Source organism: Cucurbita maxima, unplaced genomic scaffold (genome assembly GCF_002738345.1).
Source record: "Cucurbita maxima cultivar Rimu unplaced genomic scaffold, Cmax_1.0 Cma_Scf00024, whole genome shotgun sequence".
Classification (NCBI taxonomy): domain Eukaryota; kingdom Viridiplantae; phylum Streptophyta; class Magnoliopsida; order Cucurbitales; family Cucurbitaceae; genus Cucurbita; species Cucurbita maxima.
Genome location: NW_019272040.1, coordinates 2,793,407 through 2,817,461, shown reverse-complemented (window position 1 = coordinate 2,817,461; position 24,055 = coordinate 2,793,407). Strand labels below are relative to the sequence as shown.

Genomic DNA, 24,055 nt, shown 5'->3' with positions numbered 1-24,055 from the left:
GGGGGGGGGGGGGGGGGGGGGGGGGGGGGGGGGGGGGGGGGGGGGGGGGGGGGGGGGGGGGCGTCGGAGCAATCTCAGCCACTATAATTTCTTCTGGATTTTGGTTCCATTAAAAAATAAATAATAAATAATAAATCAAATGAGTTTTTATTTTTGAGGCTGCAAACAAGTGAAGAAGGTAATAGAGAAAGGCCGTTGCATTGGATTTTGACAAGTGGCGGAAAACTAGTGGCTGCGGATCATAAAGACCACCCATGCGCTTTTTCCTTTTTTTTTCTTTTTTTTTGGGTTTCTTTTATGACGTTCCCTCGAATATTGGGAGACAGCTTCCCCACCGTCCATTTCCCCTATTCGGCTTCGGGTGTACGGTCACGATATGGCCATCTGTTCTTACATTTCTTTTCTTATCGATTTTTATTATTATTTTAATTAATCGAAACTAATAACTCATTCATATTATTTCAATTATTAGAAATATTCAATTTTATTGTTGGATGAGAGAAATGATGAAAGATTTGTCTGAGAAATTATGTCAATTTATAAAATATTATTAAATTTTTAAGATGCTTTTTGATTTGAATAAAAAAATTAAAATTAACCATTAATAAATTTATTGAAAAGTGGAAAAAAAAAAGTTAAAGTTAGGAGAACTCGAGGTTGAGACTTTAATAATAAGGTTTTCATCCTTTCACAGCCTCGAGAAAGGCTTCGAAGTCTCTCTCGGCTTCCTCCCCATTTCTTATATAAACTAGGAAATTCTCTGCTCCTTTCGAAGTGGATCTCTCGAAACTCCGAAAGGATGTATCGACCTACAAAATCTTTGATTCTTCCCTCTTTGGCAACGAGAAGGTGGTGCTTGGTGCTTGTTGGTAAAGGAAGGGCTTTTATAAAACTCCAAATTTAAAATTCATTCACATTTTAGTTTCATCCGTACGATGAACAGATAGTAGAATATTCCTTCATATTTGTTTTCCTCCCTTTCAAGGAACAAAGCATGAACCAACTATTCCTTCTTTTTCAACAGAAACCATTAATATAACAGGAAAGTATCCTTCTCCTGTATCCACAAAGTGCCTAACCTTTAAGTTAATTCAAAGGCGCTCGTATTCAAAGGCGCTCGTACTGTAACTAAAGAAAGTTACAGTACAAGTTCTACGACTTCGAAGCCAAACAAACAAAGAAACATTGCCAAACAAAAAGATGAGTTTTGTGGGGATTTTGTTTTCCAAACTTTCTGTCACCATTGCTATAACTGGAAGGACTTGAATATCAGCTAACACTAGGTCACCTGCTTATCAAAATGCCAAATACAATAGGAGTTATAAGACATTATGATCTCAACATCTTCCTTATTCAGAATCTGAGTTGGTTTGTGAGCATCCCATTGCAATGAAGGTGTTATTATGGATGGGATCTGCCGCCATCTCATCAGAGCTTCCCTACATAAAATCCTTCAAAAAATACAAACTATTAGCACTAGAAGGAACATGGAAAAGATCGGAGAAACCAACAAATGTGGTTGTGATATCCCATATTGATTGGGAGGAGAATGAAACATCATTTACAAGGGTGTGGAAACCTTCCCCTAGCAGATGCGTTTTAAAGCCTTGAGGGGAAGCCCGAAAGGGAAAGTCCAAAGAGGGCAATATTTGCTAGCGGTGGGCTTGAGCTATTACAAGTGGTATTAGAGCTAGATACTGGGTGATGTGCCAGCGAGGAGGTTGTTCTCCAAAGAAGGTAGACACGAGGCGGTGTGCCAATAAGGACGCTGAGCCCCGAAGGGGGTGGATTTGGTGGGGTCCCACATCGATTGAAGAAAGGAACGAGTGCCAGCGAGGATGCTGAGCCCTGAAGGGGTGAATTGTTATATCCCACATTGGTTGGAGAGGAAAATGAAACACTCTTTATAAGGGTGTGGAAACCTATCCTTAGCAAACACGTTTTAAAGCTTTTAAGGGAAAGCCCAAAGAGGACAATATCTGCTAGCGATGAACTTAGGCTGTTACAGTGGTTGTGTCAGGACCCTCCAAGAAATGGTTAGGCCTGAAGCTGAACCTGCCTGCCTGAACTTTGTAATGAGGCCAGACAAAGATAGGGGAACAAGTGCCAAAGAGGATCATTGATTCAAAAACCTCACTAATATCTCCTTCAAATTTGGCTTAAGTTTCGAATTCTTAAGATTAGGGGTAAAGAAGAGCTTTTGCTTTGGATGCTCCTGGGTTCGAATGAAAGAGCAAAATCTAACTCCTCACTGAATGATTCGACATCCTCTGAGTGCTTCTTGCTAGTTTGGGAACAGTGGAGTGAGATTAGCTATTAGCTATAACATTAAAAAAATCAAATGAACTCAAGCTTTCTTTTTTTTCACAAAATGTAAGCATTCATGAGCAGTAATCAGACCATAAAAAATTGAACGACCTTGAATGAAAGCTAACAAAGAAGAAGAGAGAATTTAGTCCAGATTTTTCATCACCTAATTAGATATAACTTTTGTAACCATCTTATACACCACATAGCATATGAACTTATTGAGCGAAAACCACTTACTGAATTTTGATACCTTGGGATCAACACAATACCAGTCTTGTTTCAAGGCAATTCTTCAAAGTATTTGGTAGAACAAAGTTGAGAATCCATTGTTTTTTGCTATTTCCACCTCCTCTTGATATCATTTCTGAAGTAACCCTTGAAGAAATGCAATCAATGACCCTGTTCACATCAATCTGCAAAGGAGCATTTGAAGCAAAAATATTTTTAAAATAATCCACAAAAGTCAGGGAAATTTTTGTAACTTCCTCTTGCCATACTCCCAAGGCATAAAAAATGGCTTCAGTACTATTCTCTTTCTTCCTCCCAGTGGCCTTCTATTGCTATCACCCCCATTTCAACCAATCCTCTTTTGGAGCTTCATTTCCTATAGATTACCATCATCTAGAACATCTCTTGTAACGCCCCAAGCCCACCGCTAGCAGATATTGTCTTCTTTGAACTTTCCCTTTCGAATTTTCCCTCAAGGTTTAAAACGCGTCTGCTAGGGAGAGTTATCCAGTGGAATCTCACATCTCTAAACTTAGAGATCAAGCTAGGTTCTCTAGGCCCTCTGCCAATTTTTCTCATGGTCTCACAATATTTCATTCATATCACAGAATGCCCAAGAACATCGATGTAAGTATGACCTAAGGGAAGAGCATTTGCGTCTCTTTTGAAGAATAATCAAAATTCAGACTTAAAACAAGGTTTGGTGGAAGTATTTTCCCAGATTGAATTCATAAAGAACTGAAGTCACTTCAGCATTAGTAAAAACTTCAGAATCGAAAATCCCACAGCAGGAGGTTTTGATAAGCTTACCGAGATTTCTTCTTCTTCTTCAAGCTTCTTCCACCCTTCCAGAAGATCTTCATATCCCTGTTGGTAGGATAATGAATCCTTACATGGCATTATATTGCTCGAAATGACAAAATTTTAGAAGAGAAAACTCATGCTTTCTACCAATTTCTTAGAATTTTACGGTCACCAACAGTCGTAAAAAGTTAGGTCATTAAACGACGATTTGGCCCAAAACCCAAAGCAGTCCAAACGCATACAATGCCCATAGAAAGGCTCAATGAATAGTCCAAGAAGATTGAGAAATTAGAGAATTCAGAAGACTCCAAGAAAATTAAGAACGTGAAGACCAAAGAATTTGAAAACACAACAACGTTGAAGACATGATCTTAAACACTATTAAGTGCGTAAGAATTCAAGATTTTGATCAATTTCTCAAGAAGATCAAGAAACCGAGATCAATACAAGAGCAATCAACAAGCTGAATAAGATCAATTGAATAAAATCAACAAGCCAATTATTGAACCAATAAGATCAACAAGTTAAGAACTAGTACCAAGCCAAGAAGATGAACAAGTTAAGAACTAGAATCGAGTTCAATCCTACAAATATGCACTTGTTATACTTGAAGAAGAGGGTGAAACGTATGAATTAAGAATAGTCGTCAACATTTTTATCATTAGTTCAATAATTTTCGTCTTGTTTTTAATTTCTTTTAACTTCATTGATACTGACACCGATTTTGGGTTCAAACCAGGTAGAAGTTTGACATATCGATTTTCATCGATCAAAGAATGTCATTTTTGGAGTTTTATGTGACGTTGATCAACTTACCACATCGTTGCTTGGTAGATTTTAGCTCAAACTAACATATATGAGAGCTTCGGTCAAAAAATATTTTCCAATTTTGTTGCCGGGTACATATGTTGCGGCCGTACTTTTTCCTTTAAGAATAAGTCAAAGGTATCTCCAGACATCTGAAGTCCTAACCACTAGGGTCACCCTCACCCCAAGGAAGTTATAATACTATCATCAATATCATTGCATATCAACATTCAACTAACAATTTAGTTTCGTAGAGCCTACAATATTTCACAAGTTGGTAATGTAACTGAATATTAGCTCAATACAATGATTTCAAGCTATTGCTAAAGTACTAAAATTGTGTCTTGGTGAGCTCAAGACATACAGGGGCCTCAAAATAGACTGAAATCATGGTACAGAAAGGTTCAAAGTGAGTCTAAGGTCTCAATCTCTATCCACTGTCCAAACAACACAGGCAGCAATGTTCTTCAATGATAATCAATCAGCCTGTAAAACCAGCCTCACATCAACAGGAAAGAAGAGTTCAAAGGCAAGAGAAAAACTGATCTCTCTGCTTTAAAAGTAGGGTTCAATCCAGAAATGAAAGTTAAAAATCATTTAGACAAACATATTAATGTTCATTGCATAATCAGATCACAATGAAGGAGGGCTACTTGCTTTGCTTTCACATGTACAAATCATAATGAATGAGGGCTGCTGCATTTAGACAAAGAGATTCATAACACATGTTCAGTGCATATATAGGTCGTTTGGGATGTTGGTCAAAAGGAAAAGGTCAAGAGAAGGATAAATATGTGGCACAGTCTGTCTACAACAGAATTGTTTTCCCTCATGTCACTGACAAGACTTTCGGATTTTAGTTTCATGTTTGGTTCCTAAAAACAAAAGTCAGCACAAAATTTAAGCAGGTCCTAGAATCTGATAAAAAAAATGCTCACTTTTTGCATTTGCATCATATGATCTACCAATCTGTCAAAGATTGTGATTGTGAATAAATTACATTTTTGGCCTTCATTTCTTTAGTTTTAATTTATTCTTGTAAAACCATGTCTCTAACGATGATAAAGAATAACAGAAAGTTTATATGATAATTTATCTATAGTTTCACTCCTTTTTGAAAATGTAATTTTACCGAGGATGATTTACTTTGACAAAAAGGCAGAAGAATTTGACTCCTTTTTTACTATTTTAACAACTACCAAATCCAGAAGCAAGTTTTCCAGGTATGTTTTTTTTTAACAGCAGGAATAGAAAACTTAGAAACGTTTGATAGAAACATACCAGAAGACAGAAGGTTTTCATCAGGTTTGATTCGTTGTACCGCTGATTATAGAATCTCTCCATACAGTGTATTTAGTGAAAAGGGTTAGTATGAACATGTCTGAACATCGACCGGTGGATATACCAATCATTTTAGTTGGATTTGACAAGCTTTTGTATCACAGGTAAAAACCTACCCTCATGCCAACAAGTTTGCAAGTTCATGGAGCATGGCCCCCCCTTGCATCTTTCCCACTATGTCACCAGATCTAATGCAAATCTAATCAACTTAAGATTGAAATATCAATCTACCAGGTTAAAAACAAAAAACAAATAGAGGAGGCCAACTTATCAGTTCGATATTTAGGCAGATTTGACATAAAATCATGACTTGCTCGTGGAGGTAAGAAAAAGTTTTTTCCCCCCGCATGGTGCTGTACATCGTAGTCCCACCTTAATAAAATCAGAAGCCTTTCTTCCTAAATCTTTCACCTGAAATTATAAAGCACATAAAGCAAAGTAATATTATTCATCTCTTTTGAACTCCCACTGACAAAATAGAAACAAGCAGTTAATATTGGGAGCATAGCCACGACATGGTTGAGGCAAAGGAGATCTTTTTCATGCTCAAGGAAATGACTTAAGAAGGTTTCAGAAATATGGTGACAGAACTGACATCATATCAATTTCTTTCCTAGGAAGGTTAAAAAAAAAAAGCTCAGTAGAGGACCTTTTTACAAATTCTGACAACTCACAGAGACTCAGGACATTCACAAATTATTGTAACAGTCGAAGGATAAAAAAATAGAAGAATTTATGTTTGCTTCTGTTGACTTCACAACCAATGTCAGAGTGCATCACCTTCTTCCGTCTCTTCCTTCTTACCCTGTCTCGCCCAGAAACCGTGTCTTTAAGCAAAGGATACTACTGAAAGTAAACAATAAATATGAATAACAAACAAGAGCTAGCCAATATCCAGAAGGGTAAGTTTTCTGTCCTATAGTAGCATGTTTCAGAAACAAGGAGTTGTAAAAGGTTGAATTTAGAAACACATGGGACCCAGGCATACTTCTTTCCTTTATATTTTGTTTCCAAAAAATATTCTGAAATGACGCAAGTGATCATATTATGAAGCCCAAAAGACGAGTTATTACCTTTTTCTTTTGCAGGGAAACAAGCACATATATCAGACATTATAAGTTAAAATTCTCTCATAAAATTGTAACACAAATTGAGGTTACCAACAGCAATGCTAGAATCATGGAAATTGAGGTTACCAACAGCAATGCTTGAATCATGGCCATTGTTAGGGATAAAGATCAGAAGCGCAATCTAACCTTTGTGTTATATCTGATCTCATCTGAGATTGTTCTGCTTACAAACATGATAAAAGAATGGTGTCAGGGAGACCAAAAGGTCATCTACTATTAAAATTCCTTTCCTCCAAAGATCCCAACCAAATGCATGATCCAACATGTAGATTTAATAGGATCATACATGGAAATAAGATATTGAAGAGTCCTTTCAAATTTCCAATTAATCTTCTACCTTTCCAGGTCAGATAATACAGTTTTGCCCCTGATTAGAAATGATCCACTTCGTTGTCAATCTTTGCACCTATTTTGGTCCAACACAATATTCTCCAAAGACCCCACCAGTCATTTAGGGCTCTGCCCACCAAATTATAGTAAAATTGTTACAATTATAAGAATGGAAGCTATCATTTTCCCATGGAGGCATGTGCAAAACATGTTTGTGTAGAAAGCACAACTATATACAAAACATGAATAAATTAAGGTACTTAAAACTGATTAAATATAATTAAAAGAGTAAACATCTTCAAACAGTAACAATATAATTATTTGAAGAATGGAAAATGCTATCTCAGGTTTGGAGTTAGTCGATACCACCACTCAAAGTACCAAAAAATCAAAACTAGTCACATTCCTCAGATAAAATGAACAGCTTCCGGAAGGGTGCTCCAGGACCCACCATCCATTTAGCCACTTGAATGGATAGCACAAGCCAGCCAGTTCTTTTGTAACTATCCCCATGTTTCCTTTACGCACATCATCTCAGACTATTGGAGGTGTGCAGTAAGAGTTTGACATTCTATTGATAAATAAGCAGAGAGCTAAACTATGGAAAACACTTTTTCTCATCACCCCTCTAAACTGAAGGCAACAAAACTCAGTTTTCTGAAGCACAACCAGAAAGATGAAGGCAAAGTTAACTCTGCATTAATTCTTGTAGAGTGTTTCTGTCTAACGACTAAATGATATTTTGATTTTTTCTCACAGCTACTTGGTTGGATGCACCGCAAATTTCGGCAGAACAGTGGTGAACCGCTCAAAGATTTTGCCATCGGTAAATACTTTCCACTAGTATTTCTCTGTGAGGTTGAACATCCATTGTCATTAGAAGCTCACTTTGTGCATCAAATCTGTAGTGACTGATATTCGATGCCCAGGGCATGGAACACATCCAAGTTTTGTATGCATGTAATCTGAAAATTATATCTCTTTAACCCATCTATTCCATTTAATAGAAAACATTGAGTTATAACCAGGAATTACAGATAAACCATGAAATTATTGTTGATATGCTGCAACAGAAACAAGGTTCCTAGAAATTCAAATGTACTTGTGTAGGTCATTCTCATAATTGTTTTTTTAGGCCAACAATCGCTTGATGATCAGCAATACATCTCGAAGTCAAGCATTAAACCATTCAAGCAAGCCCCACGAGAGCAGCATCTTCTAAAATCTTTTGCTGGTCTAGAATCAGAAATAGGAGATGAAGACTATGAAGATGAATCATCCCATTCAATGTCTGAGATCTTCCATGGATTTCTGGCAATTGGAACTCTGGGATCTGATCAGGTCATGAGTGACCCAATGACACCAAAGTTTTCAATTTCTGTTGAGAATATAACTGAAAACGAAACTGAAGTAACTGAAAATGAACTAAAGTTTATTAATGATGAGTTGGAAAAGGTTCTAGGAGCTGAAACTAAGGACGACGGGTACAATGATTCTTCTGGAAGAAACAGTCACGTCAGCATGGGAAGGAGTAGCCATGGTAGCACAATTACCCTCAGTGGCAAGCCAATGGATGGCCTAGAAAGCAATATAAGTGGGAGCATAATCTGCCCACTTCAGGGATATCTTTTTGGGTCAGCAATTGAATTATCAGAGACTACGGCAGTGGCTAAAAAGGAAAACAGGACCTCCCTAGGTGAACTGTTTCAGAGAAGCAAAATAGCTGAGGAGAATGTAGGTGCAAAATCTGACAAGGAAGACAAGCGAGCTGAAGAGGATATCGATAAATCTTCCGTGCACCTGATGAAAAAGAAACTGAAGAAAAGAATGTTGTCTGCTTCTTCCAGGAGCTCTGCAGCAGCTGTTGAAGGACTCAATGATTCAGCTTCAGCAGAAACGAAACTGCATAAGGTATGTCATAAGCTATGATTTGAACTTAACCCTTGCTGTCTGGCCTCACCTGATTATTACTTTTCCAGCTCTGTCATTATAAATTTTTGAACTAGGAGATAGTTCAAGTGAGAGGCTTCAGAACCTATTTTTACCATAGAAAACTACTGACCGCAATTGGACTTTTACTATTTTCCTATCTGTCTGTAATAGTTAAATTTCTTCAACATATGACATGTGGCTTGCAGATCTTTCACATGTTCCACAGAAAAGTTCACCCTGAATGCTCAACAATCATACAAAAGACCGATAAGCACCAAAAGTTTCAAATAAAGAAGAAACCAAACCATAACCATGATGGTTGCTACAACAATGGAGAGCAGACATCTGATGAGGATATCATGATATATCCTCAGAGAACACTGTCAAAACCAAGCTTTCGACGTATCAAGAATCAATTTCCACCACATGAACTACACAGTTCTGATCCAAATGACAACAAGGAACGCTGGATTAATTCAGATGAAGACTGTAAGTTACTAAACTCAATATTACCTAGCTCCCAACATTCACCTAGATATCCTATTAGTTGCCATAAACACTAATATCGACACCCACCACCTACAAGTTAACTCTTAAATTATAAAACTCAAACCAACTCACTGTAGTCTTGGCTTAGTATTTATGCTCACCTTCCACAAAACACAGGATGGATTGTAGCTAATCCTTTTCTGTATATCTGCTATACCATCGACTGCTCGCTACATTATTTAACCAATTACACGAGAGACAAGTGTGACGACACTGACTCTTGAAGCAACTCTAATTCACTTTTATTGTGTTCATCGTAGATCTTGTGCTGGAGCTTTGAGAGGTAGAAGAAGTATATTCCTTGTTCATCAGTATCCGAGTGCGTTGCAGTACTGTCTACCCATTATTGGTAATTATTGCTGATAGAGTGCAAGTTACTACTATCTGAACAGTGTTTGGGTGTGAAAATAAGCAGAGGATCTCCCTCTTCAAATGTCACTTTGTATGTTGTGTGTGAAATGTATTGTTATCCCTAGAACACTTTATGATTATATTGTCTTGCATATTCCACAAAAAAGCATGTTCTACTCGCAGTTGATTATTCTTGTTTTCTTTTTCTTTCACCTTTGACAGCCCTCTTAGGCTAAACTAAAATATGGACAGTTTTCCAACTCTATTTACCTGACATGAAAAAGAGCACCGGTAGTTCTGAAAAGAAACTTTTCGGACATTTAGATTTACCATAGCCCACGAAACCATCGTAAATCGTCATTCTGCAAATTTTTATAATGATAAGAATCCTAGGATAAGCATGGACAAAAAGGAGAAGAATGGACCAAAATCTTCTATTAAATTAAAAGTGTAATAAAAAAGAAAATGAACAGAAAGGACTCCGATAACTTTTGTATAAAGATTTTTTTTTTTTTCTTTATAAGAGACTATTTCATTGATGATTGAAATTTTTGTATAAAGTTTAAGGGGCTAAAGTAATCTTTGAAAGCTTATGGACTAAAACAAAATAAACATAAAAGTACCATGACAGAAATAATATTCCAACGAGCATATTAACTTAGATAAAATATTTCACTCTCATACCATTTGAAATTTGTTCAAACAAGAGCCTGCCTAGAAATACCATGGAAGTTTCTCTTACTTTGAATATCCTTCTAGTAGTACTTCATGGGATCAATGACTCAGTTGTGATCACCAATAGGAATAGCCCAAACAGGTTCGCCTGATGGAAAAACAGAAAACTACACTGGCAACTGATATGAATTCAAGGCCTAATAAACCTCTTTTGATGGAACGAACAACAAATCTATGAACCAAAATATGAGAAAATGAAATTGCCTACATCAAAATGTAATGCATCTATAGCAACAATTAAATTATTTAATTTTCCAATTCTAATTCCTAAGTCAACAAAGGTATCCAGGAGGATTTGCAACCAAGCGAGAATACACCAACAATCTCACTATCTCTCTAACACAGTTCCAAAATCTCACAGAACATAAACAAACGTACCAGTTTGTTAAAATAGAATGTCTAAAACATCTAGAACATAAATAAAACTTAAGAAACCTAAAAAGGATATTCAGTCTTGGTTACCAAACCTAGCTTCAAAGATGAATACGCTTTAGAGATGAACTATAATCAGAAAACTGCCGGTGCCTAGAAAGAAAGTCAGTAATAGAAAAAAAAAAAAAAAAAAAAAAAAAAAAAAAAAAAAAAAAAAAAAAAAAAAAACATATCGATCAGCATTATGAAAAACTAGAATCGAGTAAAGGCGTGATTTCCTTGCTCTTCTTTTGCAGGAATCAAACCATGGACTGAAAATAAAAGAATCTTCTAACAGAGGGCGGCCAAACTTCGGCATTACTGCATTCGAGTTTTGCAGGTTGTCTAGTAAGATGAATGAACAAGCTATTCAGTCCATGACCACCAGTTATCGTCTTCCGAGCAAACGATTGTTCTGGATACCATATGATTTTTCCTGTACGCTTCTTGGCTCAACCATCGATCGATTGAATAGTTTCGCCACATTACTATAGTAACAGTGACAGCTAAGCATTTCTAAGATCGTTATTTTGAAGATATTTTGAAGATGGGGATCCGAGTGCATATATATATTTATTATTATTAATATTATTTAATATTTTTTTTAAGTGTACGAAAAATATGTTATAATATTAAATTTTGAATTTTTTAATTGCGAAATATTATTGAATTAATTATTATGTTTTACAATTTTTAAATAGATCTTATAATTTATAAAATTTGAAACAATGGAATGACTTTTCTTGTAAAAAAAAATTATTATTGTTTAACTAAATTTAATTAAAATCAATAAAAACTGTTTTAAAATACTAACTTTAAGTTATCACCATAGTTGCATAATTTACCTATCATTATCTTTTCAAAATCACCCGTTCTCAAAAATCACCATGAATTATGATATCTTGAGTTATTATCAACGAAAGTTAGGTAAATAATAAAGGACTTAGAGAATGAATTCACAACACAGTGGTCATCAATCTAAAGACTTTATATACTACAAGTTACCTTTGCAACTAAGTTTAGTAAGATAAGGTCTCATTAGATTAGTCGAGATATATGCAAACTACTTCAAAAAAAATCAAGAATCGACTATCAAAAGTGATAACAAGTGTCTTATCCACCCACCCATTTGAACTTTATAAAGTTAAAACAAAATATATATATAAAGTTGAGAGCTAGAGATCCTTCCAAAAGTCCCTTATCTCAAATTTGAGCATACATATGAAGGTTTCAAATAAATGTTTATAAGACAATAAAAATATGATATAATTCAACACATTACACTTAACAGCAACAACAAACATTATCATGTGGTAAACCTTGAAGAATATAGCTTATTATTTTCATAATTTTAATTTGATTTTTTGTGAATGAGACAGTATAAAATCAAATTTTATATTTTAACAAACCAGTGCGAGCAAATGAGGCCTGCACACTGCCTGCTAGCATGTACCATCCATGTAGCTTATGAGCAAATCCTGAACCATGTCTCTGTCTGGCATTCTCTCTGCAGCACCATATATTGGTGCTAATCCTCCAGTAATAGGCCCTGGATTTTGTTTGACCTGAAATATATAATTACATATAAATAAGCCCATAAGTCACAACCAGAAAATATGCATATTAGTGAAATTGCCTCTGATGGACTAAGAACGTTCTTGCAGAAATAAGCTTACAGTGTTGACAGATTCTTGCAAATCCTGGAGGAAGTCGTCGACTATCGATACATGTTGAAGCGTCACACAGATATGAATGCTGAATCAATATGAGAGATGATTAGTCTTTGAGAACATTAAAATTTTGGAGTGAACTTTAAAATTTTGTTTCAATGAATCAAAGCCATCAAACTTTCTTTTAACCACTCAAAGCTTTTGAGTTTCATACCTAAAACATGTGTACAGCTTAAGGGGGGACAAGGATAATCCGGGCTGAACGACTAATTTGAGTTCTGGTTAGTTAAATTATTTCAAAGGCTTCAAAACTTTCAAGTACAGTCTAATTCAATATTCCCCGGTAGGTATGTACCATGGACACAAACAGTCAGACCTGAGGCCACATTTTATTTTAGAATATCATATCACAAACAAGGAGTGAAGCTTCGAACTTACGACCTCTGAAGAGAGAGATAGAAACCTTAACCATTCAACTACACTCAACTTGGCATAAATACCGCATTTTGAGTCCAAGACTAAAAATAGTAGAATTTTGAAGGGGTAAAAAAAGAATATTTAACATTTTAGATGTAATTCAAATATTATATCCTTTATGCCCATCCTTATTCCGTCTAGAAACGAAAGAAGACTTCTATCTTCAAGTTTAACTCAGACGTAGCTCCCTTCATTTTGGGTGTGAAGTTGTGTCAAACAAAAATATCCAACAACTATTAGCTCTCCCTGAAAAGGAGGTGATCCAACCGCACCTTCTAGTATGGTTATCTCGTTACAATGGGAGAAGGGAGGTTTTTGTGGGAGAGAAACAAAAGAATCTTTAGGGTGTTGAGAGGGCCCTTGCGACATTTGGTCCCTCTCTAGACTCCAAAATTTCTCTTTGGCGAAGAAGTTATTTTGTAATTATTTGTTAGGTCTTATTTTATTGGATTGGAACCTCGTTCTTGGTTTCTTATATATGTATAAATAAAAGCTGAATGAGAAAGCTCACCTGCTAGGTCTTTGCAAAGCATTCAAATGCCAGCCTTTCGATGACATAATGTCATTGACTTCAAAAATGTCAATAACAGTAGACCCAAATGCTACAATTGTCATGTCTGGCTTTCCGACGACAAATAACTCAGGAATTTCGTTTACCCTGCACAAAAAGTAAGGTTTTTGAAAGAGAAAAACACCTTGCAATCCTTCCAGGCTAAACAGATGAATATGATACCCTTTATGTATCTTCTTTGACACTTCCATGATCTCTTTTGTGTTCTGCAAATATCCTATGGAAAGAAATCGAATCACAAAGAGACAAAGCCAAGTACATAACAAAATATGAGGATAACAATGAGTATCGTTACATTCATGTCTTGGATACCTTCTTCTCCCAAAGACATCATTGCTGCCCAAGCCCCAGCAATCAAACCACCAGGTCTGCTTCCAGCTATTGTTGGAGAGACGTAAAGCCCACCAGACCATTCACTTACTACAAAAGACAATAATTGAAAAGGGAAATGTCATTTCCTTGAATTCAACACCACAACAAAAATAAGAATGAGAGCATTTTTTTCAGTACGACTGTGCTCCATACAAGGGATAAGTATACAATTGCATTAGCCTAAGTCTTTAAAAGTTTCCATGAAGGTTTCCACTAATGAAACGTGGCAAAGAAAACATATTTTATTTCTCACAATTTCATAAATATATCCCAAAATAAAACTAAACATTGATGACAATCATGGAACCCAATAGCTATTAGTAATGATTAATAGCTTGATTTAAACTCGAGGCATGAAAAAATCCAACTTTCCAGTAACAAGGATAAGTAGACTTACCAGCAACAAATTGATGCTGTCGAAGGCAAGCAAAGCAGGAACAGGCAGAACACCAACCGATCAACAACCATAAAGCCAAATGAAATCAGAAATAACATAAAATATATTTTCAATGATAGAAAAGATAGGGATTCAGAATGCAGCTCGATTACATCCATTAACCTTTTAACGTTTTGAGAGTCGTTTGTTCTAATATCTAGTTCTTAGCTATTTAACTTCAAAGCATCTGGAAACATTCTCTAGTTTACATACCACATTTACTATAAGAACGAAAAAAAGATGATCATATAAGCATTAAGCAATCAACCACTTCAGCAGACAAGATATAGGAGGCCATTGGGAGGTTAGTTTGGGGCTAATCAAATGAAATTTAAGTGATTTGGTAAAAGAAACTACCTTTCTAATCTCATGATTTCTGTACAACACTACACTTGTTCCTTTGGGGGCTAATCCATATTTATGTACATCCGCAGATATTGATGTCACTCCTTTAACTGAAAAATCACAGGGTGGAATTGGGTACCTGAGAGGAGTAATAAGACAATTTCATATCACAGATAGCCAGAGAAACACCGATAATGAATAATAATTGCAACACTCGTCGCTAAATGTAATTTCCACTTGATAACTAATCACTGCAAGTTTGGTGTGCTGAACTAGAAAATATAATCACACATATGGGTGGGAAGGGGAGATATAGAAAATATAATCAGACACATATGGGTGGGAAGGGGAGATATATTGTTATATTCTTTCATAGGATATCATAGAGAGAGAGGTTAGTGAAAAATCATTTCATAATTTACAAATGTTTTGCAAAAGCATTCCTGTTAGAGTATTGTGTTACATTAAGAATGTTAATAGTGGTAAATTTTTTGTTCAGAGAAAGCCCAAACAGCCTTACCCAAGCTTGCACGCAAACGGTAACACAAACCCGCCAAGACAAAAGTCAACATGAAGACAAATACCAGAGCTAGAAGCTAATTTCCCAAGTTCCTGCAAATATATTACAAGATCCTCCTGATCAGAAATTACTTGAGAAATGCCATTTAAGTTACGATTGATGGTCTTTGTCCTGGCCTATAGAAAACAACTAAAAGATACAAGAGAAAATGAACATACAACAATCGGATCAATGATTCCATGTGGAAAACCAGGTGCAGATCCAACAATCTGCAATATGAAGAGCATAAGGGAAAAGACACAAATGAGCAGGTAACATACAAATACAAATACTATAATAGGGTGAAGCAGCTTTTCTGGTAAGCAAAAGCAACAGTATCATACTTCTAGTTCTTGATAATGGATTTTGAAAAAAAAAATCCAACAAAAATGGGGCAGCATAAACAAAATTGTGGATAAAAATGCGAAAAAGATGATAGAGAAAGAGAGTTTATGTAAATACAAGTATAAGAAGAGAATAAGAGTATACGGATACCAAGATAGTGTTCCTGTTGATAAATTTTCTAATAGCTTTGACATCAGCTTTGAATTCCGTATCTACAGGGACACGCCACAACTTGATATTAAAATATTGAGCAGCCTTATCATATGCAGAATGTGCAGACTCGGGTATGATCCTGAACATGGAGGGAAAACTAAATTAAGTTAAGGGTCAACAAGAAACGTATAGAACAGAACATGCATGAAAACACGGCGTATACATTTCAGGTTTTGTAATTCCCTTCTTGGATTTCATATAGTCACGAGATGATTTCACAGCCAATAGAATGCTTTCAGTTCCTCCCGACGTCATGTTTCCGCAGATTTGCCCTCCAGAAGCCTCCACTTTACTGCCAAGAAGAGCAGCAGTCATGGCCACCACTTCAGCTTCAAACCGCACGACACTTTGAAATACATCCAAATGCAAAGGATTTGTATGTGCAAACCTGAAAAAGTTACCCAGAAAGCCCAAGGCGAATTGTTAAAGATCTATGAAACAGGTTACGTTCCTCTGGGAGTTTTATTAGTTGCCGATATGGAGGCTCTCTAATAAAGTAGAATAAGAACACGATAGTCCAAACTCCACTTAAATAGAAATTGCACCAGTTACGTGATAGTTGAGTGACTTCAGCACTTCAGTAGAGACTTTGAATGAAACATAAAAGTAATCTATCAGCTATAACTTACTAACATTGAGCATGCCTCGTTTATGAGAGAAAAATGACCTTCAGATTCCGTTCCTCCAATGTAGCTGCTCAGAAATGAATAATACTCATAAGCATTGTGGACAAATTTTTTTTTTTTTTTTTTTTTTTTTTTTTTTTTTTTTGTTTTTTTTTTATAAGAGAATTTCATTCTAATGCAAGGGAAAAAAAAAATCAATTTCAGTGTTATTACATTCTAATGCAAGTATAACTGAATGGGTAAATGTGCCTATGCAAACATTTTCAAAACATACACTGTACCCGAGCATTTGCCTTGCCAAACCACATCATTTTGTTTCTCATTTTTCATTTTCACTATGACTTCAGATCCCAGGCCTGCCCTTGGCAACTCAGTCCTCCAGCTTTCTCTTTTAGATTGACCGCTGGATTGTAGTTTATCCACAACCTGTTTATTCAACAAAACATCATCACCGAAGTCACAAAAACCACGTATTATTTAGCTACAAGAGAAGAAAGCGGAGCCAGCAAAGATGGTAGCATTTCTCTTTAGCCTAAAATGGAAATAAAGCATAGTGAGGAAGACGATTTCTGTGAAGTGGGTACAGCCTACTCAGGTATCTGAACTCATGAAACCAACATGGCCAGTGTTTGGTTGTACTGATTTTGACCGGCACTCCATCCGTCAATCTATAGGCATAATCCAAATGTAAAAGCATCTCCTGAATAACTTCAATAAAGATATTGACTAAAGCACCAAGGGACAGAGACATCAAAGACTTAATCTATTGCATGACTAGACTGTACAATACCATAAGGTCCACAGTGATTGCTGTTTTCTTGTCTTTGGTTGCTTTTGTTCTCAGAGGCTCTCAAGTGTTTTCAAGCAGGTTTTTGTTGAAGAATATTGGTGTATTTTTGTGTTATTACAGCGGACTTTCTTTTGTGTTGGCCTTAGGGGTTCTTTCTTTGCAAGTTTCTTCATCGAATCTTTCAGTTTCCTTTTCTCTCAGTTGGTTGGTTATTCAAAGTTCCAAGTTTAGTTCAGATCTCAAGATTGCCTCAAAGTTTGATATTTTCAGTTTTCTCTCATTTAGTGTAATTATATGTACTCTTGATATCTCTTTTATGTTTTTTTCTTTTTCACTCTCTTCAAGTTCGTATTCTTTGAGCACCAGTCTCTCTTCATTTATTAAATACAAAGTTTCCAAGTTCCACAATCAATATAGTTAAAATCCAATAAAAATAGAAGCAAGTACGTTATCAGTTAAAAAATTCAAAAAAATTCAATTAGGTCTGAAGTTTCTTATTTTCTCCTTCAAAAGATATCGGGATATCTCCATATATGAACATGAAGAGAAACCTGGAAAAACATGGTGCTGATATTTCCTACTCTGAGAAATTCGACGAGTTCTTAATTGCCTGTTTTTCCGAGGTGACCATCTAAATCGAAGACGGATACCGAAATGAAGGAAACGCAGTACCAAATTTGCCACAGAAGAAAGAAAGAAAAACAGCCCTAACAACGCTCAGGGTCAAAGTTTGACCAACTAAAATGGCTACCAAGAAATAAGAATTTAAGGCTCTGTACTGATCCAGCAGCCCTAACAATAAATTCTCGACACATACCATATCATTAATGTTACTCATTTAAATACAGCGAATACAGTATAGAGTACAATCGCATTCTGTTAAATCGAAATGAATGCAATTCCAAAAAATAAAGAATCGACCTGGATTCTATAACATCAAAGCAACTCATAAATGTAACAGCATATCGTTTAAAGAACGCATAACAATCAAAACAAATCCGTAAACACGAAAACTAACCTTCTGCTTCTCAGAATCAATCCGACGTTTCACCACTGGAATTAACCTGTTTCCACAGACACAATCAAACAACCAAGAACATCACCACATTTCTAACAAAATCAAATTAGCACAACACCTAACAACTTCAGCAGAGAAAGTCATACTTAATCGTAGCCATGAAGAACGATAAGAAGGTGGCTTTAAGTCCTCTTTCATAAACAAGATCCAGAAATGACTGAAGCAACCGAGCCAAGAGTGTGACGAAAAGAGGACCGAAAACGAGAGCCAGCGGCTCGTACTTTGACAGGAAACCATTGGCAGAGGCTCTAAATTCCACCAAAAACGACTTGACAGCAGAATCCATTGCGAAAGAGAGAGAAAAAAAAAAAACGCACGCTGCAATAGGAAGAGGAAGACGAACGGAGACTTACGAAGATTGCGTCTTACAGACAAACACTTGCGACGGAGATGATTGAGATAGAGATCAAATGATGCACGGAAACGTGAAAAATCATTTTCTTGTTGATATCGCGAAGAACAGTACGGCGACGGTGGTTGGTATATATACCTCGCAAATCCACGCCATTTCTCCCATGGCTAAACGACACAGACCTCAGCCTCACATATTATAATAGGTAATGATTACGTCAAAATTTGATAGTTTCATCCAATTGTCGAATTATTAAAAAAATAATAAAAATCTTATTTATTAAACCAAGTCTAAAATATTTATCAATTTTTACGCAACCTGATAATACGAGTGAAAATGACTAAAATAGCCTTTGTTCATCAATATCATCTAATATTTAAATTATTATAGTTTTCAGATTTGTTGTACTTTAAACTTTAAAACACAAATAACTGTCAGTAATTTTAATCCTTATAACGGAGCACTTTCGTTGGATTTTGAAAATATTTATAAATAAATAACAATTTGACAATAAAGTTGTAGATACCAAAGTCTCGAATTTATAAAAATTTTAAATAATTTATAATATTTTTGGGTTTCTATGTAATTAGTGAAAAAAAAAAATAATTATCGCCAAGAGGAGTTTTTAATTTTGTTGATTTTCATGTTTTTTTTTTTTTTTTTTTTTTTTTGTGAAATTTTAATGCAAGCCTTTATTGTTTTTTCATAATTGAAGGGAGAGTTTAATTTGGTGCATTAGATGCATTTTATCTGGCCATAATTAATAATTAAAGCATAGGTGTTAGTCCATTGCCCACTTCTATAGACATCTACATTAATGGAAATTTCTCCAAAAATAAAATAAAACATAAAAAAATACATTTATTGAACTTTATTTTAAATAAAATAAAATTGTTCTCTTCATATTATCATGTTACTATGACGGAACTGTTAGAGGGTTGTCAACTAACTTCTAATAGCGACGAGTCTTTTATGGCTGACCTACAAAGATATATCTCAGTTGGCTTAGACACGAGATCGCTCCACAATTATTAATTATGATACTAGGGTAATGTGATGGAGCTACTAAAGAGGCGTCAAGGAATTATCGTTACTGACTCACATTTGTATTATGTATCATAGTTCACTAGACAGGAATTATAGGTAGGACTAGGAATATGACATATGTGGGTTGCCATTAAATTTGACATATGAAACCAGTGGAACAAGAATACGTTGTTTTCTTCAGTGATAAATAAACACCATTTCATCAGTTACAGGTTTCATAACTTAGCCTGAAGAACACTTCTACTCCTAATACACATCATCAATTCAATAGCCAAAAATAGTTTAAACTTGAGTTCTTAGTCAGCTCAGTCTACAGAGTATACATAAAATATTTGCTGGATTTCACCTAATAAGCCAATGATCAATCCGTATACTTTGTATCACACTCGGACACAGCCCCATCACTTAACTTGATCTGATCTACTGGTGCTCATCTGGTTTACTAGTGAAAAATTCGAGGCAACTTACCTAATTCCTCCTTTCCTTTGCCCGTTTTTGTGATTGACGACCCCTTATTTTCCACTTGTCGTTTCCACCTGGTCGATTCTGCTCTTCGATTTCTTGAACTTTGCGTTTTCTGCAAGAGGTTTTTCAAAAGGATATAAGAAGAACAAAACACTAGAACAATGCACAAGAAATATTACATTCAACTTAAAGACGAAGCAATTTTCAAAATCTGGAAGTGAACGAATGGAAGAACTGATCAAGACTGTATAGGAAAGCTTCTTAAATTAAGCACATGCTCCACCAATGTTGCATAAGAATGCACTTTACATTTTAAAACTCTAATTTTAACTTCTCAACGTCCATAAAAACAAATGTTCCTCGTCCAAGTGATTCGAAGAAGCAACCATATCATAAAACAGATAACAAGTAGATTTCAAAATGGATAGCCATATATTCCCCCATTTCTTTTCCTTCACTGGAAAATTTTGCTATAGCAAGAGAATGTGATAACGATCAAACCTGTACTGAGTGAGGGCCTGGTCGGAAAGCAGTTCGTCAGCGAGCGTTGCTTTCCTCTCCTTCTTTGTTAATCTACCCGAGAAGAAGTCCAAAGAAGACTCGACCACAGTTCCTACCTGGTAAATGCTTAAAACTCAAAATAAGTCTAGAGCAAATATTAACACTGGGCATATTGTTTACTAAGAAAATTTTACTTTTGCTCGTGTATAAAATGAGTTGATTTCTCGTGAAACTAAAAGCTTGCCTGGAAATATTTGGGAAGTGTTTTTGATTTCGAATCACCCTTCTTGTAGTGTCTCTTGGGATCAATGACGCTCCTCAGCTATAATCATCAAGAGAAATAAGGACGCAGCAGAAGCCAATCAAACAGAAATTTTCCGAGTTCATAGATATTAGATGATAATAAACACATAGAGATAGATGGGTCATTGAAATCAACCACACTAGTAAATATTATCCTATAAGTTAAATATCTACGTAACTATGCTTTTCTTTCACAGATTCATGACCACAGATGCAATGGTGAAAAAACGATCTATCTACTCAAACTAGCCCAACACACTCTGACGTCCAATTTCGGGTTTCAACAACTTAGTATAGAAAGTATAGTATTTTTCTAAAAAGAAACTAAGCTTCCGGTTAGAAAAAATGAATGAATACAGGAGCACACAAAAAATAAAGCCCATAAAGGGGGCAAACTACAAGAAAGGCCTCCAATCAAGCAAAATAATATCTAAAGGATAATTACAAAACAGCTTCATCACCAGAACCCAAAGAGAAACATAGAATCTAACAAGAGAAAACATCACACGTTGACCTATCCAGCCCTTGAAAAATCCTATGAACTTGAAACAACTTGGTCAAGTACTAGTAAATTGCAAATTGAAAATATATGTTTCATTGTGGCATCAAAATGTTTTTTTTTTTTTTTTTTTGGGTGATATCCATGGGTGTCCAAGCAAACTTGGCAACTTGACTACTTTCAAACGACAACCACCTGACCCTACTATATTTGGTTGTCTAGATAATTCGTAGGATATTAAATTCTAGATAGGTGGCCACTATGGGATTGAAATAATTCCATAAGTACTAGAATATATGTTTCATGTGCATCAAAGCATAATTATTTTTCTATATGACCCCAACAAATAAAATATGTAGAAACATGACATTCTAATTAGTCATTACATGCATCATAGCAATCATATATATCGATTGTCCTAGTTCTAGAAGAATATTGAATCTTGGAACCAAAGATGAATAAGAACACACAAGTCATGCCCATCTGCAGTGTTCTAGTTCTAGAAGAATATTGAATCTTGGAACCAGAGATGAATAAGAACACACACGCCATGCCCATATCACAACTGCAGAGCTCTTTAGCATGATTACAACTCTCGCTCCATGGTGAAAGTAACCAGTTTCTATATAACAGTCCAAACTATGTGGAATACAAAACTAATGAGAGTATGGATAATACATCAAAGACATCCTCACCTTCAACAAGCGCAAATCTTTTTCCATTTCAGGGGTCATGGTTTGTGCTGGCATGTCAAACCTAGTTACAATAACAAGCGTATGAGTATTAGAATATAGAACTTCAACTACTATGTTAATAAACTGATGGGGTCTAGCAAGGTACCACAACCAATGAAGTTAAAGATAAAAATAAAAAACATTCAAATAAGATTAAAACCATGTGAAAGGAGTAAAAGTGCCTTCATTGATTCTCCAGGAATCAATGGTAAAACTGAAACTATTGAAATTTCATATGAAAAGAGCATATACCAACTCCTCCCAGCCGTGTCACTAACTTGCTTTCTCAATAACTTATTCAACTTTTTTGGGTTGTTTGGGGGAACAAATAGCCCATCCACAAGCTCTGAATTGTTTTTCCAAACAAGACCATTTTCCGCTTGACTGTGAGATTTGTCACAAGCCTTGGTTTTGATCCCAGATGACGAGGTGGGCAGCTTTGGCTCCCAAGAAAGGCTAATGACAGGCTTTTTTCCTGACATCTACAAAATATAAGAAAATTTCAATCAGCCTTAGTTCAAACATCACTTAAAACTGTACCAGTTAAGAAAATTAATTAACTGGTGTCCTAAAAAATATAATTCTATTAATTCTGTTGACATCTATATCCATAGTATAAAAGGCACAATAAGGGAGAATTTTGTTTGAGCTAAATCGTGTACCCTTTCGTCTTAATTTCTGAAATTGACAAGTCAATTTCAAGGAAGAAGTCAATCCACATTAATAAAACACTGTTGGTTCATTACCGTTTAATTGATTACTCCTAATGAATAATTGAAAAATATGTCTGGACTCAAGTTTTTAATCAGGTTTGAGCTTCATACAATGATAGATTCGTATTTCAATAAAAAAAATATGTCTGGATTCATTCTCTTGATTCTATAAATCCTAAGTATTATTGGATATCGTATTGGTTAATTGAGGGAAACAATCTCAATTTTCAGAATGGAAAAAAAAAAAAAAAAAAAAAAAAAATCAATTGTATTCTCACAACTACAATCTACAAATACACAAACATGAATAAGGTTGAAGTTGTTCGGTCAACCGATAAACAACGATTTAAAAGAGAATTGGATAACTGATTCTGTCCGAATCAGAACAGCCAAGCACAAACCACGTCCCAATTTTCCATAAGGCTGAACTTATTTTCGTATTTATACGGCAATTTTTATTAACAAAAACAAACAAACAGACAGATAAACAACTCCTAAATTCTTTCATGAGAGTTTCTAATTTATGTTTTTCAAGCGATAATGAAGACATAGATGGTGATAGGGAGAATACCATTCACAACAAGGAAGTAGAAACTCAGTGCTGAACTCCAATGAAGGGGGCTGCGATGGCACGAGCGGAAGAAGAAGAAGTGGCGCGGAAGAAGCGACGGCGCGACGAAAAAGAAGAAGTGGCGCGGTGAAAGAGAGAGGGTTTTCCTCTTTCTTTTATTTATTTTAATTTAATTTAATTTAATTATCTTTAAAAAATTAATTTTGTTAGCTTGCAAAAACTCTCCCTTACATTTTTTTTTCCTTTTTTTCTTTCTTTTTATTTTATTTTATTAATTTTTAAATTCATATGTAATTGTTTTCGTTTTATTGGATTAAATAAATATCAAAACTGAATGTATATTTTTACACTTTTAGGTTGTACTTATTTGGGTTAATTCTTTTTAATCTTCTATATTTTAATATTTTTTAAATACTGATAAAATATTATTTTACCCTTAATTATCTTTACTGTTTGATTA

General features: G+C 35.3%; 3 protein-coding genes and 1 long non-coding RNA gene across 10 annotated transcripts; 1 reads left to right on the top strand and 3 right to left on the bottom strand.

The window, feature by feature from the left end:
* Positions 1-949: 949 nt before the first annotated feature.
* LOC111498207 lies at positions 950-11,077 on the bottom strand. Of its 7 annotated transcripts, none has more exons than XR_002720740.1 (5): positions 10,525-11,077; positions 10,053-10,144; positions 3,349-7,079; positions 2,548-2,723; positions 950-1,451 (listed from the first exon to the last, which is right to left on the bottom strand). It is a non-coding gene; the product is annotated as an uncharacterized LOC111498207 (long non-coding RNA). The 7 variants fall into 7 exon arrangements; XR_002720742.1 differs by lacking the exon at positions 950-1,451 and having other exon boundaries at positions 2,644-2,723; positions 3,349-4,635; positions 5,431-7,079; XR_002720743.1 differs by lacking the exon at positions 950-1,451 and having other exon boundaries at positions 2,644-2,723; positions 3,349-5,901; positions 6,271-7,079.
* Positions 7,550-9,964, top strand: LOC111498205 (protein LAZY 1-like). The gene is made up of 5 exons (XM_023149347.1): positions 7,550-7,632; positions 7,710-7,776; positions 8,086-8,861; positions 9,089-9,371; positions 9,692-9,964. Exons 1-5 carry the CDS (start codon positions 7,627-7,629, stop codon positions 9,709-9,711), a joined length of 1,152 nt encoding a protein of 383 aa, XP_023005115.1. The 5' UTR covers positions 7,550-7,626; the 3' UTR covers positions 9,712-9,964.
* Positions 11,078-12,108: 1,031 nt separating the features above from the next.
* On the bottom strand, positions 12,109-18,919 carry LOC111498204 (sphingosine-1-phosphate lyase). Its single transcript, XM_023149346.1, has 15 exons — positions 18,497-18,919; positions 18,351-18,396; positions 16,817-16,968; positions 16,550-16,609; positions 16,080-16,304; positions 15,854-15,995; positions 15,538-15,588; positions 15,320-15,411; positions 14,812-14,938; positions 14,416-14,431; positions 13,959-14,066; positions 13,809-13,863; positions 13,587-13,733; positions 12,605-12,683; positions 12,109-12,493 (listed from the first exon to the last, which is right to left on the bottom strand). The coding sequence occupies exons 1-15, from the start codon at positions 18,694-18,696 to the stop codon at positions 12,371-12,373; spliced, it is 1,623 nt and encodes a 540-aa protein (XP_023005114.1). The 5' UTR covers positions 18,697-18,919; the 3' UTR covers positions 12,109-12,370.
* A 1,043-nt stretch (positions 18,920-19,962) lies between these two features.
* Positions 19,963-23,755, bottom strand: LOC111498206 (rRNA-processing protein fcf2-like). The gene is made up of 7 exons (XM_023149348.1): positions 23,596-23,755; positions 22,564-22,793; positions 22,273-22,333; positions 21,020-21,097; positions 20,776-20,891; positions 20,208-20,386; positions 19,963-20,177 (listed from the first exon to the last, which is right to left on the bottom strand). Exons 1-6 carry the CDS (start codon positions 23,596-23,598, stop codon positions 20,278-20,280), a joined length of 597 nt encoding a protein of 198 aa, XP_023005116.1. The 5' UTR covers positions 23,599-23,755; the 3' UTR covers positions 19,963-20,177; positions 20,208-20,277.
* Between the last annotated feature and the right edge of the window lie 300 nt (positions 23,756-24,055).